This window comes from Salmo salar, chromosome ssa01, assembly GCF_905237065.1.
Source record: "Salmo salar chromosome ssa01, Ssal_v3.1, whole genome shotgun sequence".
NCBI lineage: Eukaryota > Metazoa > Chordata > Actinopteri > Salmoniformes > Salmonidae > Salmo > Salmo salar.
The window spans coordinates 31737009-31756271 of NC_059442.1; the positions used below are offsets into that span (position 1 = coordinate 31737009).

At 41.3% G+C, this 19263-nt stretch overlaps 1 protein-coding gene and 1 pseudogene across 1 annotated transcript; both read right to left on the minus strand.

Annotated features, from left to right (window-relative positions):
- Positions 1–552: 552 nt before the first annotated feature.
- LOC106600275 (alcohol dehydrogenase class-3-like) lies at positions 553–10545 on the minus strand (annotated as a pseudogene).
- A 2754-nt stretch (positions 10546–13299) lies between these two features.
- On the minus strand, positions 13300–19169 carry LOC106600509 (alcohol dehydrogenase 1). The gene is made up of 9 exons (XM_014191921.2): positions 19025–19169; positions 15688–15789; positions 15082–15223; positions 14900–14987; positions 14573–14792; positions 14227–14487; positions 13982–14114; positions 13765–13903; positions 13300–13667 (listed from the first exon to the last, which is right to left on the minus strand). The coding sequence occupies exons 1-9, from the start codon at positions 19040–19042 to the stop codon at positions 13634–13636; spliced, it is 1137 nt and encodes a 378-aa protein (XP_014047396.1). The 5' UTR covers positions 19043–19169; the 3' UTR covers positions 13300–13633.
- Between the last annotated feature and the right edge of the window lie 94 nt (positions 19170–19263).

Here is a 19263-nt window from a genome sequence, read left to right on the forward strand (position 1 = left end):
ACACTGCCCTTTGAGCGGTTCAGAGGGCTTCGGTTTAACGCATGCTGGGAAATGGTAAGGCATTGCAGAAGAATCACATTAAAGGCAGCTTTCCATTTAGTATTTTTCCACGTTTAGGAAAAGTTTAGGAAAACTCTCCACACTTTTATATCCTGTGGAGAGCAGATGCAAAGTGTGACCTCAATCAAATCAAAGACAACATCCCAGAAAATGCTGGAAAACTGATTAATTGATGATTGGATAATGTGGGGTGCCAACTACACAGCGCTATTGGCTCTAACTGTAACATCATTAGACCCATCCCAGTCACATCCAAGCAGTTCCAGTCAAGGTGCGACCTGTCACCAGCTGGAATGGCAAGTGGTAATCTCTTGCCCGGCTGCTGCCACCCCTCCATGGCCACCCTCTGGAACACAGTATGTCACTTAGACAACCGTTACCTTGCTATGGTGCCACTCTAACCATTGGGTGTAACAGAACATTTGCTGCAATTAAGATTTGAACCACCTTTTATTTATTATTCAATAAAATTGAGAAAAGCACTGTGTGCTCTACTTCCTCAATATTGTTAACAAAATAGTCATTCACTCCCCAAGCACTCAAGGGAGTGGTCAGTAAAGGTGAAATTCACCTCATTGCCATTATCCCCACATTGCCCACACACACTCCAGACTAATCCAGTCCATCAGTCATCTCAACCAGAACCTCCTGGATAGGATTGCTGTCATCTGATAGGCTTGCTGGTGTTCACCAGCTCAGTGACTCCGAACTTCTTGGCCACCTAAAACTTGTCTGGGTTGAGGTCGATCCCAATGGTCCTGGTCGCCCCTGCAGCTTTGCATCCCATGATGGCAGCCAGGCCCAACGCCCCAAGGCCAAACTGCACAGGTGGAGCCTGCCCCCACCTGTAGGTGGAATGGAAATGAAACACCAAAGCCACTAGGTGAGAGTTGTCCTGCTATACTCAATCAGTTGAATCGGGTGTATTTCTTTTTTTATCAACCCATCTACCACCACCCCCCTCTTCAGAGGACGAAAATATATATTTTTGGTTTTATAGCTTTTTTTTACATATAGATGCATTTTACAAACATGGCACTTTTATATACAGCATTACTTTGAAAAATATTACCGATCATGAGTTCCTTAATTCCACCCTTTAGCTACTCTCAGCCCCTACCATCAGACCCCGCTCATTTGGTTTCCATGTGCCATATATTTTAACTGTGCTGTTTTACATGTATTTTTGAACCTTTCTAATTGCATAGTATCCACATTGTATGGTTCATTTTAAATTAATGTTTAGCTTTTTTAGCCATTCCTGAACCTGTGACCAGAAACGAGCTACAGAATAAAATAAGGGCACTACCAGAATAAATTATCTAGTGATTGTCTCTTCGTGGAGAAATCTGCAGAGCTGAGATTGTTTTGTGCTCCATATATATAGCATTATATTGGTGGCAATAATGTTGTGTAATTTAAATTGAAAAACTTGAAGTGTTGTTTCTTGTATAAGATCATATACCATGTGCCATGGAATCGGTACTTCAAAAATATTTTCCCAGCTATTTTGCAACCTGTATGGTGTAGCTGTCAACATTTTTGCCCTCAAAGTTCCCTACCTTCTCCCTCTTCCACTTGCCTTCTCCATTTCTGGTAATGCTGCAATCAATTGGTTGTAACTTGGAATCAGATGTGTTGGTGAGGAAATATTCTGCATTTACAAAATGTCATGCTGTTTTCCTTGTTCTTGTTAAAGCTTTTAGAAATAGTGTTTTTATTCACCTGGAGTGAGACAATACCATCTGGAAATCCAGTGACTGACCTTAGCTGTGTTAATTGCTGCCCCGTAGCCTGTGGAAATCCCACAGCCCAGCAGGCAGACCCTGTCCAGAGATGCCTTCTTGTGCACTCAAGAGAAAGTGCTCCAGCCCATGAAGTGGGGCCAGACACTTCCCCTTACAGGAGAATCGGGAGGTTCCATCTGGCATCTGCCCCTTGCTCTGTGTCACCCTGGGTTAAGGAGAAACATGGTTTTGGAAGAGTCTCAATTGCACAAGTGTGAAGGATGTCTGGGCTAGGGGTTGTTTCTGATTGTTCTGGGCACAGTTAACACTCACCTGACCTTTTGACACCGGTTGGTTTTGGGATTTTCATTGAACTTGCACTCTCCACATAGATGGATGTACAGGGGGATCATAGTATCCCTTAAACACAATAAATAACTTTATATGAAGAGCCTGTACGATATCAAGATATTGCAATAAAATGATAGCCTCCTATCGCTCGTGTTCAGAGTTTGTCAGAGGTGACTTATTGCCCTTGTAAACCAAGAGCTCCCATTGGCTAATTGATAATCATGTGATTTGTGTTGCGTATTTAAACACCTTTTTGTGTTCTAGGTGGCCGTCCAGAGGCATGGTGGATCACTGATAGCAGAGAGCATGTAGCCAGAGGAAGACATGAAACGAGAGGTTTTACTCTGCCCAAAATCTTTCCATGAAAATAAGCCCATGAAGTGAGTAATTTTGGGATGGAGGTCAATGAGGTCTTTTCTCTGTATACATCAATGATGTCGCTCTTGCTGCTGGTGAATCTCTGATCCACCTCTACGCAGACGACACCATTCTGTATACTTCTGGCCCTTTGGACACTGTTAACAACCCTCCAGACGAGCTTCAATGCCATACAACTCTTCTTCCGTGGTCTCCAACTGCTCCTAAATACAAGTAAAACTAAATGCATGCTCTTCAACCGATCGCTGCCTGCACCTGCCCGCCTGTCCAGCATCACTTCTCTGGACGGTTCTGACTTAGAATTTGTGGACAACTACAAATACCTAGGTGTCTGGTTAGACTGTAAACTCTCCTTCCAGACTCACATCAATCATCTCCAATCCAAAGTTAAATCTAGAATTGGCTTCCTATTTCGCAACAAAGCATCCTTCACTCATGCTGCCAAACATACCCTCGTAAAACTGACCATCCTACCAATCCTCGACTTCGGTGATGTCATTTACAAGCCTCCAATACCCTACTCAACAAGCTGGATGCAGTCTATCACAGTGCCATCCGTTTTGTCACCAAAGCCCCATATACTACCCACCACTGCGACCTGTACGCTCTCGTTGGCTGGCCTTCGCTTCATAATCGTCGCCAAACACATTGGCTCCAGGTCATCTACAAGACCCTGCTAGGTAAAGTCCCCCCTTATCTCCGCTCACTGGTCACCATAGCAGCACCCGCCTGTAGCACGCGCTCCAGCAGGTATATCTCTCTGGTCACCCCTAAAGCCAACTCCTCCTTTGGTCGTCTCTCCTTCCAGTTCTCTGCTGCCAATGACTGGAACGAACTACAAAAATCTCAAACTGGGAACACTTATCTCCCTCACTAGCTTTAAGCACCAGCTATCAGAGCAGCTCCCAGATCACTGCACCTGTACATAGCCCATCTATAATTTTGTCCAAATTACTACCTCTTCCCCTACTGTATTTATTTATTATTTTGCTCCTTTGCACCATATTATTTATATTTTAACTTTGAACTTTCTTCAAATTACAAATCTACCATTCCAGTGTTTTACTTGCTATACTTTGCCACCATGGCCTTTTTTTGTCTTTACCTCCCTTATCTCACATCATTTGCTCACATTGTATATAGTCTTATTTTTTTTCTACTGTATCATTGATTGTATGTTGTTTTACTCCATGTGTAACTCTGTGTTTTTGTATGTTGTCGAACTGCTTTGCTTTATCTTGGCCAGGTCGCAATTGTAAATGAGAACTTGTTCTCAACTTGCCTACCTGGTTAAATAAAGGTGAAATAAATAAATAAAAATGAGTGAATTTGGTCAACAAAAATGTAATTGCTAATTTGCTATGTAAGACTTATTTGATCTAATATGTTATTTATTTATTTTTTAGTGGATAGGTTGTTACGAATGCACTGATGCAAGTCGACGCACGTGGCATTTTGGCAACTTACCCAAAAACAACTTTATCGGAGTTGTGCCTGTTGTCATAGACACAGTAACTAGAAGACTCATCATGGATATAACCCGTTTTAGCTTGGACAACTGGATAGGGATTCCTATGAGTTGGGAGCAATCAGCCAATAAAAATTGACTTCTTTAAAGATACACTATGCAGAAAAATGCTCCGGCATTTCCTGGATTCTAAAATTCTAATAATTCGCCTAATTTCAGTTTGTGACAAAATAAGCATGTACAGTGTACCATCTAAACCATCTAATATATTTTCCATAACCAAAAATATTGTATTTTCAGCTGGTGTACAAAAGTGAAAGACACAAAAAATGAAACTTAAGAATGGGAAGCATGAAAATAGGGCATGTAGAGCTGATCTACCGCTTCTTAGACTTGTGTTCAAGGACAGATCTAGAACTTATATTCACACATGTATCTGCCCTATCATTGGCTAGAATGGTCCCATCTGATCTCGTCTCCATCCGCCTGCCTTCCATCTTTGAGGACATGTATTTCAATTGTTAGAGCGGTCACTCTAATGAGGATGGGCCTTTGGAAGATTTACAATGTCTTTGGGTGACACCTTATTCCAGAGCATGCGTTTCTGTTCTATAAGGTACCAGGGAGAGATGACCCCAGGGCCAGACCTTGGTCTCTACACAAAGATGACTCTTTTTACAGCAGATACTTATAATTCACAGCAGACCGTATCTTTCATACAAATCTTAACCTTGTGACCCATTCCATACATCTGTTGTTCGTCATGTAGACTGAAGGGGGTGTATCTTGGCTATAAAATAACTTTGTACCTTTGTCTCGGGGCTCTCAACGAATCATCTGAGGGTGATTCGTTGACCAGCCATCATTATCATAAAGCACTCAATCGATTCACTTTATGTGTGTTGTATTGACCTGCTCCCTTATTAATAGTGAATAAAGATTTAGTTTAAGTATAACTCTGACTTGTGTGATAAGTTTCTCTCATTTGATGGTAAAGAAATTAACCACCACACATGGATGGTTATAGAAAATGGATGCCTGCCTCCAGTGTTGCGCCGCTTCCTGTGCTTTTGTTTATTTTCTTCATTATGGTATGTTTTTGTGTTATCTTTTCATAACTTTTTGATTTAATGTATGAGCTAAATCAAGCATAATATGGAATTGGTTGAGACTTGATTGCAAAGTTATGGACAGAACTATGCCTTAAAATAAATGTTTGAAACAGCCCCTTTGTTTTTGGTCTCTACTTCACTCTGCCTGGTCAACCCAGAGCTTAAAGAACCTGTCACTTTTTTGCCTCTTGACAGTAACAATACCTTGAATGTATTTTTTTCCTCTGCATCATTCATTATGACTACTGGGTTTGAATTTGGTGACGTCCTCTCCAACTCTCTCCACTGTCCCAGCACATTCATGGTCCAACACGACAGGGAAAACCCCCTCTGGGTCTGAGTCACTCAGGGTGTAGGAATCTCTATGGCAGATCGCTGCCGTGGCAACAATCTGCAACACACAGGGTAAGTAAATCTATTTTAATTCAGACAATTTAGGTGATGCTTCAACTTTACCATTGTCTACTGAGGTAATTACAGTAACTGCAGTGTTTTCCCTCAAAGGCAAGTATGAAACCACCTAAGTGTCAATGATGTTAATAATTGAAGGGTAACTGGACTCTTGCCTACGATTCTTGGTCGCCCACTCACTCTCCCCAACACCCATCTTTACAGTAATCTCATATAGCAATATAAGGTGCTAAATCAATCTAATCTAAAGTAATCAAAATAAAGTGGTTCTTAATGTTAAGTGCTATTGTGACCCATGTCTACTGTACACCGAGACGGTTTCTGACAATTTGTGCAGAAATTCTTTGCTTGTGTACATACAGTTTCATCAGCTGTCCTGGCGGCTGGTCTCAGACAATCCCGCAGGGGAAGAAGCCGGATGTGGAAGTCTTGGGTATGCCAAAAGTGTGCAAAACTGTAAAGGCAAAGGGTGGCTACTTTGAAGAATCTAAAATATAACATATGTGATTTGTTTAACACTTTGAGTTAATACATTATTGAATATGTGTTGTTTCATAGTTTTGATGTCTTCACTATTATTCTAGAATGTAGAAAATAGTAAAAATAAAGAAAAACCCTGGAATGAGTAGGTGTGTCCTAACTTTTGACTAGTACTGTATGTGACATTGTGTTGTGACAATATTGTACATTTTAGAGTGGCCTTTTATTGTCCCCAGCACAAGGTGAACCTGTATAATGATCATGTTGTTTAATCAGCTTCTTGATATGCCACACCTGACTGGTGGATGGATTATCTTGGCAAAGAAGAAATGCTCATTAACAGGGATATAAACAAATTGAGGCACAACATTTGAGCTTTGTTTGAACTTGACCACCAATTTCATGCCAAGGAGTCATGTTTGGCTTAGCACTCAAAAGATTTCCCAGACACATCCAGTTTATAAACAGCAGTTTTTCCTTTGCCATGGTTTGTGTGGAAATAATTGCAACAGTGGACTAACTCCTCTCACAAAACGACAGATTGCTCAAGCCCTGAATTTATGCCTTTTCAGTTGAAAAACAATAATCATGCTCTGTATAATTTAGCTATATTCTACCTGACCTTTGATACATTGTGAAATCACAAATGGCTTAATATTAGTTTTTTTTCAAAAGAGGCATTGCTGCTGAGTGAGAATACAGCACACATAATGGCACATCCTCTTATAAACGATGGCTACGCTGGAGAACATAAAGATCTCGTTTCCTGCTGGTGTCTGACTACACAGTTTTGATGACACATCACATATAGAAAAATATATAATTATTAATATACTACGCTACTGTTCAAAAGTTTGGGGTCACTTAGAAATGTCCTTGTTTTTGAAACAAAAGCAACTTTTTTGTCCATTAAAATAACATCAAATTGATCAGAAACAGTGTAGACATTGTTAATGTTGTAAATGACTATTGTAGCTGGAAACGGCTGATTTTTAATGGAATATCGAAATAGGCGTACAGAGGCCCATTATCAGCAACCATCAATCCTGTGTTCCAATGGCACATTGTGTTAGCCTTTTAAAATAATAAACTTGGATTAGCTAATTGATCATTAGAAAACCCTTTTGCAGTTGTTAGCACAGCTGAAAACTGTTGTCTTGATTTAAAGTAGTAAAACTGGCTTTCTTTAGACTAGTTGAGTATCTGCAGTATCAGCATTTGTGCATTTGATTACAGGCTCAAAATGGCCAGATACAAAGAACTTTCTTCTGAAACTTGTCAGTCTATTCTTGTCTGAGAAATGAAGGCTATTCCATGCGAGAAATTGCCAAGAAACTGAAGATCTCATACTACTCCCTTCACAGAGCAGCCCAAACTGGTTCTAACCAGAATAGAAAGAGGAGTGGGAGGCCCCATTGCACAACTGAGCAAGAGGAGAAGTACATTAGTGTCTAGTTTGAGAAACCGATGCCTCACAAGTCCTCAACTGGCAGATCCATTAAATAGTACCCGCAAAACACCAGTCTCAACATCAACAGTGAAGAGGTGACTCTGGGATGCTGGCCTTCTAGGCAGAGTTGCAAAGAAAAAGCCAAATCTCAGACTGGCCAATAAAAAGAAAAGATTAAGATGGGCAAAAGAACACACACACTGGACAGAGGAAGATTGGAAAAATGTGTTATGGACAGACTAATCTAAGTTTGAGGTGTTCGGATCACAAAGAAGTGTGATGATCGTGAGATGCCGAAAATATGCTGGAGGAGTGCTTGATGCCATCTGTCAAGCATGGTGGAGGCAATGTGATGGTCTGGGGGTGCTTTGGTGGTGGTAAAGTGGGAGATTTGTACAGGGTAAAAGGGATCTTGAAGAAGGAAGACTATCACTCCATTTTGCAACGCCATGCCATACCCTGTGGACGGCGCTCAATTGGAGCCAATTTCCTCCTACAACAGGACATTGACCCAAAGCACAGCTCCAAACGATGCAAGAACTATTTAGGGAAGAAGTTGTCAGCTGGTATTCTTTCTATAATGGAGTGGCCAGCACAGTCACCGGATCTCAACCCTATTGAGCTGTTGTGGGAGCAGCTTGACCGTATGATACGTAAGAAGTCTAAACTAGATGTCCTCAATCTCACACAAATTATCAAGGAACCTACCAGGTACAACCCTAAATCCGTAAACACGGGCACCCTCATAGATATCATCCTGACCAACCTGCCCTCTAAATACACCTCTGCTGCCTTCAACCAGGATCTCGGCGATCACTGCCTCAATGCCTGTGTCCGTAATGGGTCAAACGACCACTCATCACTGTCAAACGCTCCCTAAAACACTTCAGCGAGCAGGCCTTTCTAATTGAACTGGCCCGGGTATCGTGGAAGGAGTTTGGCCTCATTCCGTCAGTAGAGGATGCCTGGTTATTCTTTAAAAGTGCATTCCTCACCATCTTAAATAAGCATGCCCCATTCAAAAAATGTGAACTAAGAACAGATATGTCCCTTGGTTCACTACAAACTTGTCTCCCCTTGACCAGCACAAAAACATCCTGTGGTGTACTACATTAGCATCGAATAGCCCCCGCGATATGCAACTTTTCATGGAAGTTAGGAAGGGTGCCCGTGTTTACGGATTTAGGGTTGTACCTGGTAGGTTCCTTGATAATTTGTGTGAGATTGAGGACATCTAGTTTAGACTTCTTACGTATCATACGGTCAAGCTGCTCCCACAACAGGCAGTTAGGAAAGCAAAAGCTAGCTTTTTAAAACAGAAATTTGCATCCTGTAGCACAAACTCCAAAAAGTTCTGGGACACTGTAAAGTCCATGGAGAATAAGAGCACCTCCTCCCAGCTGCCCACTGCTCTGAGGCTAGGAAACACTGTCACAACCGATAATCTACGATAACCGAGAATTTCAATAAGCATTTTTCTGTGGCTGGCCATGCTTTCCACCTGGCTACCCCTACCCCGGTCAACAGCTCTGCACCCCCCCACAGCAACTTGCCCAAGCCTCCCCCATTTCTCCTTCACCCAAATCCAGATAGCTGATGTTCTGAAAGAGTTGCAAAATCGGAACCCCTACAAATCAGCTGGGCTAGACAGTCTGGACCCTCTTTCTAAAATTATCCGCCGCAATTGTTGCAACCCCTATTACTAGGCTGTTCAACCTCTCTTTCGTATCGTCTGAGATACCTTTAGATTGGAAAGCTGCCGTGGTAATTCCCCTCTTCAAAGGGAGAGACACTCTAGACCCAAACTGTTACAGATCAATATCTATCCTACCCTGCCTTTTCTAAGGTCTTTGAAAGCCAAGTTAACAAACAGATCACCGACCATTTCGAATCCCACCGTACCTTATCCACTATGCAATCTGGATCCCGAGCTGGCCATGGGTGCACCTCAGCCACGCTCAAGGTCCTAAACGATATAACTGCCATCGATAAAAGACAATACTGTGCAGCCGTCTTCATCGGCCGGCCAAGGCTTTCGACTCTGTCAATCACCGCATTCTTATCGGCAGATTCCGTAGCCTTGGCTTCTCAAATGACTGCCTCGCCTGGTTCACCAACTACTTCTCAGAAAGAGTTCAGTGTGTCATATCGGAGGGCCTGTTGTCCGGACAACTGGCAGTCTCTATGGGGGTGCCACATGGTTCAATTCTCGGGTCTACTCTTTTCTTCTGTATACATCAATGATGTCGCTCTTGCTGCTGGTGATTTCTCTGATCCACCTCTACGCAGACAACACCATTCTGTATACTTCTGGCCTTTCTTTTGACACTGTGTTAACTAACCTCCAGATGAGCTTCAATGCCATACAACTCTCCTTCCGTGGCCTCCAACTGCTCTTAAATGCAAGTAAAACTAAATGCATGCTCTTCAACCGATCGCTACCAGCACCTGCCCGCCCGTCTAGCATCACTGCTCTGGACGGTTCTGACTTAGAATATGTGGACAACTACAAATACCTAGGTGTCTGGTTAGAATGTAAACTCTCCTTCCAGACTCACATTAAGCATCTCCAATCAAAAATGTTATCTAGAATATGCTTCCTATTTCGCAACAAATCATCCTTCACTCATGCTGCCAAACATACCCTCATAAAACTGACTATCCTACCGATCCTTGACTTCGGCGATGTCATTTACAAAATAGCCTCCAACACTCTACTCAGCAAATTGGATGTAGTCTAGCAGTGCCATCTGTTTTGTCACCAAAGCCCCATACACTACCCACAACTGCAACCTGTATGCTCTCGTTGGCTGGCCCTCGCTTCATATTCGTCGCCAGACCCACTGGCTCCAGGTCATCTATAAGGTGGGGCTTTACTTAGCAAAGACTTATCTCAGCTCACTGGTCACCATAGCAGCACCCACCCGTAGCACGCGCTCCAGCAGGTATATTTCACTTGGATATTTCATCCTGCGGTATTGAGGTCCTCCTCCGGAACTCGTTTTCGAATATCCAAATCCTAAGGTATTTGATTCTTAATGGAAACAAGTTTATGACATTTGATTTTCTAACCAATCCCAGCCTTACAAGGTTGGCATAGGTAGACATGGGGAACATTTTTATTTCTACTGTTTCCTATGATATTCTTCAGAATTTACCAAACATTTCAGCAATTTATTTTTTTATCCGAATAATGCAAGTGATTGATTTTGATACTCATTTCCACTGTCTCTACAACTCGAGTAATATAATTGTGGTCACAATTGTTGTAGTTTCATAACTTGTTCTGTCAGCCTTGGCCTACAAGTTACAATTTTACTTGCGATATTGCTGCATTCTGCTGAGAGGCTACAATGTCTCTCAAACCCATGAATACAGTCACGATGCCTTTGCGATCTAATCCAACAAGGACAAGTCCTGTGTGATGAACTGGTGGGAACCTTGGAAAAAGAAGTCCTTCCCATTCAGCTATGCATTCACGTGTGGGACCATCGAAATGGTTGAATCCATTGCGTCCAATATCGTTAATCTGGGGATTATGAAAAGTGTCAAGATGCTTTGTTGACTATGTGGTGTCGCTTTGAGTTTGAGGTGAACTTTTTGTCCTGAATACAAAATGTTATGTTTGGGGCAAATTCAACACATCACTGAGAACCACTCTGTTTTCAAGCATGGTGGTGGCTGCATCACGTTATGGGTATGCTTATCATCGGCAAGGGCTATGGAGTTTTTAGGATAAAAGCAAACAGAATAGAGCTAAGCACAGGAAAAATCCTAGAGGAAATCTTGGTTCAGTCCACTTTCCAACAGACACTGGGAGACAAATTCACCTTTCAGCAGGACAATAACCTAAAACACAAGGCCAAATATACACTGGAGTTGCTTACCATGACGTCATTGAATGTTCCTGTGTGACCTACAGTACCAGTCAAAAGTTTGGACACACCTACTCATTCAAGGGTTTTCTTTATTTTCACTATTTTCTACGTTGTAGAATAATAGTGACGACATCAAAACTATGAAATAACACATGGAATCATGTATTAACCAAAAAAAGTGTTAAATAAATAAAAAAAGATTTTAGATTCTTCAAAGTAGCCACCCTTTGCCTTAGTGACAGCTTTGCACACCCTTCGCGTTCTTTCAACCAGCTTTATGAGGTAGTCACCTGGAATGCATTTCAATTAACAGGTGTGCCTTGTTAATTTGTGGAATTTATTTCCTTCTTAATGTGTTTGAGCCAAGCAGTTGTATTGACAAGGTAGGGGTGGTACAGTATACAGAAGATAGCCCTATTTGGTAAAATACCAAGTCCATATTATGGCAAGAACAGCTCAAATAAGCAAAGAGAAATGACAGTAAAACATTATTATTACAGGGTAAGCATTTCCCATCCTGCCTACCCTGACTCCACATCACCGCTGGTTAACCAGTAACTGTGTGTTGTTTCTGGGTAAACTGTTGACTGTGGTATTGACTTTGAAGGACCAGGTCAGAATTATTATGTGGACTGAGTTCTCACAAACATCACTAAATATTCCTCCATGTGAAATCTAAGTATTTTTAAAATGGGGTCCATCACATTTTAGGTGAACCTTTTTTGTAATGTTTTTACATTTAAAAAGTGTGTGTGTGTGTGTGTGTGTGTGTGCACCCTTTCAGGAAGAGCAAATGGACTATAAACCACAGATGAACAACACTTCCAAGGAGGAGAATGTCTCTTTCATAACTGTCATCTGAAGTTCCTCATCTCTGTTTTTGTTTGCCATCATCTCTGAATGATACAATACATCTGTCCTAACAATCCCAAATGACTTCAAACACTTATTTTCTCCACCCATGTACAGTAGACAGTTCGCTTGTATTATTGTAAAATACTTTGTTTTTACTGTAATGTTAGAAAATGTGAAATTATGGATAAGGATACTCTGGAAGTACTATCTTACTGCAGACTCCTTTTTACTTCAGTCTCTCAAAAGACTTGTTTTTAAAATCAGTTATGATTTACCAATGTATGTTTTGTTTTCATTCTGTTAATGCTGCAACAAGTTGGTCTTCTGGGAAAATAAAGATGCATCGAATTGGAATTGAAGCAGTGCTTTTATTACCTGTTATCAGACCTGTACTTTTTTTATTTGTTGTATTCTGAAACACATTTCGCTTTAATTTTCTATGTGATCAGGTTCCCATTCCCTGTCAGTGTGTGCCGCTCTGCAGTATGCTTGTGATCACATGCGGTGTGTGTCACTTCACCACTTTGATGTTTGTGTGTTTGATCCAGGCTGCTTCTGTCACGTCTCATCTGTGTGAGTCTGATACAGGCAATTTGTGTCACTTCAATGACTGCATCTTTATCACTCTGTGGTTTTTATTCAAAGTTCTGATAGCAGCAATGTGTTATAAATATCTTTATAATGCCAGAATCAATCGAACTCTATTTCATTCACATATATTTATAATTATCTAACTACAGAATATCATCAAATGTAGGGACAAGCTGATCCCTGACAATATTATTACGAATAACTAGGCTACACAGTCTGATTAAAAAATAACTAAAAGAAACAACTGGGTAACTGTCTGTCACTCCTTGACAATAAGTATCATAACAGACTAACCTGGAGAAGCATGTAAGTGTTGTTGAAACACGTTTGTGTGGAAAGGTACTCTGTTTATAGATTAATATAAATAATGTTTGAGCACAGACATTACACTGATAAAGGGTATTGAAAGGCCCGGATACCATACTGATAAGTTATCGTCGCTCACAGCGACTTTATGTTTAGATGCGCAAACTAAGGTATGAGATCGGATAACTAATAACCGCCAATCTATTGACCTAGCATTGATTGAGCAACAGACTGAGAAGTAGGGAATGGTTTTATTCAAAACTGACATACATGACATGATAGCCAGATCTCTTTGTACTTTATCCTACTCCCACTTGACAATGACTAAAGCAGAAACATAATTGGCTTCCAGGCAACATAACAAAATAAAAACATGATTATCATTGTTGTTACAATGGTTACTAGCAGAAAGCCTGCAGTATGCTACCTACCATTGAGTATTCACCCCACTAATACATATTGTGATATAGTGAATCATTGGTTTATCAAGCCATATTGTATAGTTTTGCTCGTTGATTGGTTGAGCAGGAAAAATAAGTGTGATTGGCTGGGTTGAGTTGACCCTCTTACTGCAGTGCCACACTCAGGACTGACCGTATACTGCAAAACAAGGAGAACACAAGAAAACAAGCATTTATTTTTCTGAATATTAAATTAAACTTCTCACAGAGACAAACAGTACTAAGGTGAAAGTTACCAGTCTCCTGTCTTCATGAGCTGGATGGCGTCGTTGACCTGGGCCAGGGTCATGTTGTGGGTGACAAACTCATCCAGCTTCAACTTCTTCTCCAGGTACTCATTCACCAGCTTGGGCACACCATCCTTACTCTTAAAACCTGGCAGAGACGCACATTTAGAAATAAATCACACACACCCAAATATAGTGTTTGACAGTTGATTGATAGGTGGCACACCTCCAAACAGAGATCCTTTCCAGGTGCGGCCAGCTATGAGCTGAATGGGTCTGGCAGCAAAGTCATCCATGTCAGTCCATCCGACCAGCACACTTACTCCCCATCCCTTAACACACGACTCCAAGGCACTCCTCTAAAGAGAGAGAGGAATAGATAGAGAATTATAGATCAATGCCACTTGACTCAATCAAGACATCACACGCATACACATCTCAACATCATACAAACACACAATCTAAACCCACCATTACGGCCACACTCCCCACACATTCCAGGGAAAAGTCCACTCCTCCATTGGTCATCTCATACAGCACTTGACTGATGGGTTTGTTGTGGTCCTTGGGGTTGACAAACTCTGTGGCACCGAAGACCTTGGCCTTCTCATATTTGGTCGGGTTAATATCAATGGCGATGATCCTCTTGGCCCCAGCGTTTTTGCAACCCATGACCGCTGCCAACCCAACAGCTCCCAGGCCAAACACAGCACATGTAGATCCTGGCTCCACCTAGGGGGAAAGGTATCCTATGCATCAACACTTTAGTATATAAAGACATCACCACAACTAAACCTGTTAGTTACAATTAACACACCTTGGCTGTGTTAAGGGCTGCGCCATATCCGGTGGCGACTCCACAGCCAAGGAGACAGACCTTGTCGAGAGGGGCTGAGGGATGGATCTTGGCCACGGCGATCTCATTGACCACGGTGTATTCTGAGAAAGTGCTGGTCCCCATGAACTGCAGCACCTTCTTCCCCTTACAGGTGAACCGGGTGTCTGATTCTGACATCACATCATACCTATCACTGGCCCTGGTGGGATTGGCTCATGTTCAGTGCAAGAATAACACACAAAAGTTATATTAAAAAAAAAGGTATTGTGAAAGTTTCTGAAGACTAGGCTAGTAATGGGACCTCACCAGCCCTTCTCACACAGGTTGGTCTTTGGGCTCTTGCAGAACCGGCACTGGCCACATTGGGAGATGAACAGAGGGATGACTTTATCACCTAACAGGAGGACAGGCAGAGTACACAGCTTTTTCGTACATGCTGTTATTTGTATCCAATTTGAAAATACAGGTTTACTAGCTATATTTCCAACCTGGATTGAACTTGGTCACTTCAGACCCCACACTCTCCACAATCCCAGCCCCTTCGTGACCCAGGACACAAGGGAAGCCATCCTTGTGTTTCCCCTCAAACAGGTGGTACAGGTCAGTGTGGCACACACCCGTGGCGACTATCTGCACTCAACAGGACAAAAACAAAGAGGTACGAATTTTGAGAAGTGTTCTGAAAATTTGCTAATGTGAGTGTCAGAAGTGTTTCTGTATGCTCATGTTTATTTATCTGTACTGGACCCATGGCACGTTATGTGTATTCATGTGTATTTATGTGTACTGGACCCATGGCACGTTATGTGTATTCATGTGTATTTATGTGTACTGGACCCATGGCACATTATGTGTATTCATGTGTATTTATGTGTACTGGACCCATGGCATGTTATGTGTATTCATGAGTATTTATGTGTACTGGACCCATGGCACGTTATGTTTATTCATGTGTGCTTGTGTGTCCTCAGCAGTGCCCTCATACTTGGCCAGGGTAATATCAATGGCAATGATCAACACTTGATCATTGCCTTCTATGGACTGCATAAATGAGAGCTTGTTTGTGTATTTGCATTAACTGTAGTCTCTCTCACCTTGATGCGAATCTCATGTGCCTGGGGAGGAGCCACCTCAATTTCCTCCATCACCAGGGGTTTGCTTGGCTCCCATGCCACTGCAGCGCGGCATTTAATCACCTATAAAACACAACACGACCCAAAACAGGTCCAATGGTGTAAAATACTTACGTAAATTTTTTTTAAAGTTCTACTCAAGTCGTTTTTTGTACATTAATATTTATCTTCTTGACAACTTTTACTTCAATACATTCCTCAATGAAATAATGTACTTTTTACTCCATACATTTTCCCTGACACCCAAAAGTACTTGTTACATTTTGAATGCTTAGCACAACAGGAAAATGTCCAATTCACACACTTATCAAGAGAACATCCCTGGTCATCCCTACTGCCTCTGATATGGCAGACTCACTAAACACACATGCTTAGTTTGTAAATTATGAATGAAAAATTAAAAACAAGAAAATTATGTCATCTGGTTTGCTTAATATAAGAAATTTGAAGTGATTTATACTTTTACTTTTGATACGTAAGTATATTTTAGCAATTACATTTACTTATGATACTTAAGTATATTTAAAACCAAATACTTTTAGACTTTTACCCAAGTATTATTTTAATGGGGGACTTTTACTTTTACTTGAGTCATTTTCTATTAAGGTATCTTTACTTTTACTCAAGTATGACAATTGGTTAATTTTTCCACCACTGTACAGGACCAATCACATATATACTATACATACAAAAGTATGTGGACACCCCTTCAAATTAGTGAATTTGGCTATTTCAGCCACACCCGTTGCTGACAGGTGTATAAAATTGAGCACACAGCCATGCAATCACCATAGACAAACATTGGCAGTAGAATGGCTTTACTGAAGAGCTCAGTGACTTACAATGTGGCACCGCCATAGGATGACACCTTTCCAACAAGTCAGTTCATCAAATTTCTGCCCTACTAGAGCTGCCCCAGTCAATTGTAGTGCTGTTATTGTGAAGTGGAAACATCTAACAAGTGGTAGGCCACACAAGCTCACAGAACGGGACCGCCGAGTGCTGAAGCGCGTAGCACGTAAAAATTGTCTGTCCTTGGTTGCAACACTCACTCCCGAGTTGCAAACTGCCTCTGGAAGCAAAGTCAGCACAAGAACTGTTCATCGGGAGCTTCATGAAATGGGTTTCCATGGCCGAGCAGTCTCACACAAGCCTAAGATCATGCACAGTGCCAAGCTCACCACCATTGGACTCTAGCGCAGTGGAAACAGACTAATCTGGGTTTGGCAAATGCCAGAAGAACGCTGCCTGCACGAATGCATAATGCAAACTGTAAAGTTTGGTGGAAGACGAATAATGGTCTGCGGCTGTTTTTGATGGTAGGGCTAGGCCTCATTGTTCCAGTGAAGGGAAATCTTAATGCTACAGCATACAATGACATTCTAGACGATTCTGTGCTTCCAACTTTGTGGAAACAGTTTGGGAAAGGTCCTTTCCTGTTTCAGAATGACAATGTCCGTGCACAAAGCGAGGTCCATACAGAAATAGTTTGTCGAGATTGGTGTGGGAGAACTTCATGGCTTCCACAGAGCCCTGATCTCAACCTATCGTACACATTTGGGATGAATTACAACGCAGACTGCGAGCCAGGCCTAATCGCCAAACATCAGTACCCAACCTCACTAATGCTCTTGTGGTTGAAAGGAAGCAAGTCTCAGCAGCAATGTTCCAACATTTAGTGGAAAGCCTTCCCAGAAGAGGGGAGGCTGTTATAGCAGCAAAGGGGGGACCAACTTCATATTAATGCCCATGATAATGGAATGAGATGCTCGACAAGCAGATGTTCACATACTTTTGGTTATGTTGTGTATTTCTGCGAAGGGCTTCATTTCAGTCTTCATATACGTCATTGTTTACAGTACAATCTGAGTCATTCAACTGTTGAGCATGTCACGGGCGTCGTAAGGATTAGACCAAGGCGCAGCGGGTAAAGTGGTCATACTTAATTTATTTATGAAAACACTTAAACGTACGACGAAAAACAGTTCCATAAGGCACACAGGCTATATAGAAAATAACCACCCACAAAACACACGTGAAACAAACCTCAACTAAATATGGCCTCCAATTAGAGGCAACGACAACCAGCTACCTCTAATTGGAGGTCCTACCAAAAACCCAACATAGAAATAGAAAAATAGATTTAAACATAGAAATAGAAAACATAGAACCTAAACCAAAAACACCGAAACACACAAAACAAACACCCCCTGCCACGCCCTGACCAAACTACAATGACAAATAACCCCTTTTACTGGTCAGGACGTGACAGAGCAACTGAAACCCTATATAAATATTTATCTTTTTGTCCATTGGCTTTATCCCAGATGCACTCTCTGCCAAAGTCAATGGTTGTGCAAAAACAATTTGGATAGTTTCAGAGAGACTCTCCCCCAAAAACATATTATACTTCACATTAGGCATGGAGTTTACAGTGTGTGTGTGTGAGTGTGTGTGTGCATGAGCATGTGTGAGTGAGTGAGTGAGTGACCGCAGTTGCCAGGTTTCAAGACCATTCCAGTTATTGTGTAATTCCAAAAGGGTATTTATTCCAAACAAGATATTATTCTGCAGGACAAACCTCTGATGAACTTGAAAAGTAATTACTAGAAAGCTATAGTAAGCCCAGGGTTGGGAAGTTAATAATAGTTTTTTTAAAGTTATATTGTAATCTGATTACAGTTACTTTTGAAAAACTAGATGATTACTTCTTGGATTACTTTTCTGAAGTTTTCACAATGACGTTCAATTCAGCATTGAAAAAAGGCGCAAGTTTAAGTTTGTTCCACCTGAGTAATCTCACCACAAATCAGAGAGCACTATGATGACACACCAAATGCGTTTGATGGATCCTTTTTGTCTTATTCTGATGCCTTTTAAGGGGAAATTAATGCAAAAGTAACTGAAAGCAATCCGATTAGTTTGGATAATCCAAAAATTGCATTACTGCCACCACTCACTGTCATTTTCTAAAGTACACACTCAACCTTAATCAAATCGTACCAAAACACTTTTAATCACAGATTGTGCATCATTACATGTCAGTTCAATATCAGTTAGAGAGAGGATTGATCAACTAATTCAAATGCAGAGGATTCTCTATTATTACACCTTCACACATGCGTATCTCTCAATAACAATAATTTGGTAGGAAGCCAACTGTATGTGTAATATGTGTACTGTACATGAACCCAAAAACAAAATAAATAAGTGATAAAAGTTGCAGTAGATATATTAATAAAAATAAATATACTGATGTGTATTCGAAAAAGAGAGGGGTGAAGAAAGAGATACATACTTTTCCTGCAGTTGCCATCTTCTATCAACCTAAGGAGTTTGGAAGAGAAGAGCAATATATTTCAGCATAGAGTTAGAGGGAGAGAGTGTGACAGAGGGATGGTTTGGACAATCTTTAAATACTCCAGCCATCCAGACTAGAGGCAAACATTCAGAAAGGGAGGGACTTTTTTATTGCAAGGCTAGATATCCTTACACTGATACAAGTGCCATGAAATTGGATATCACAATTGCCATTCC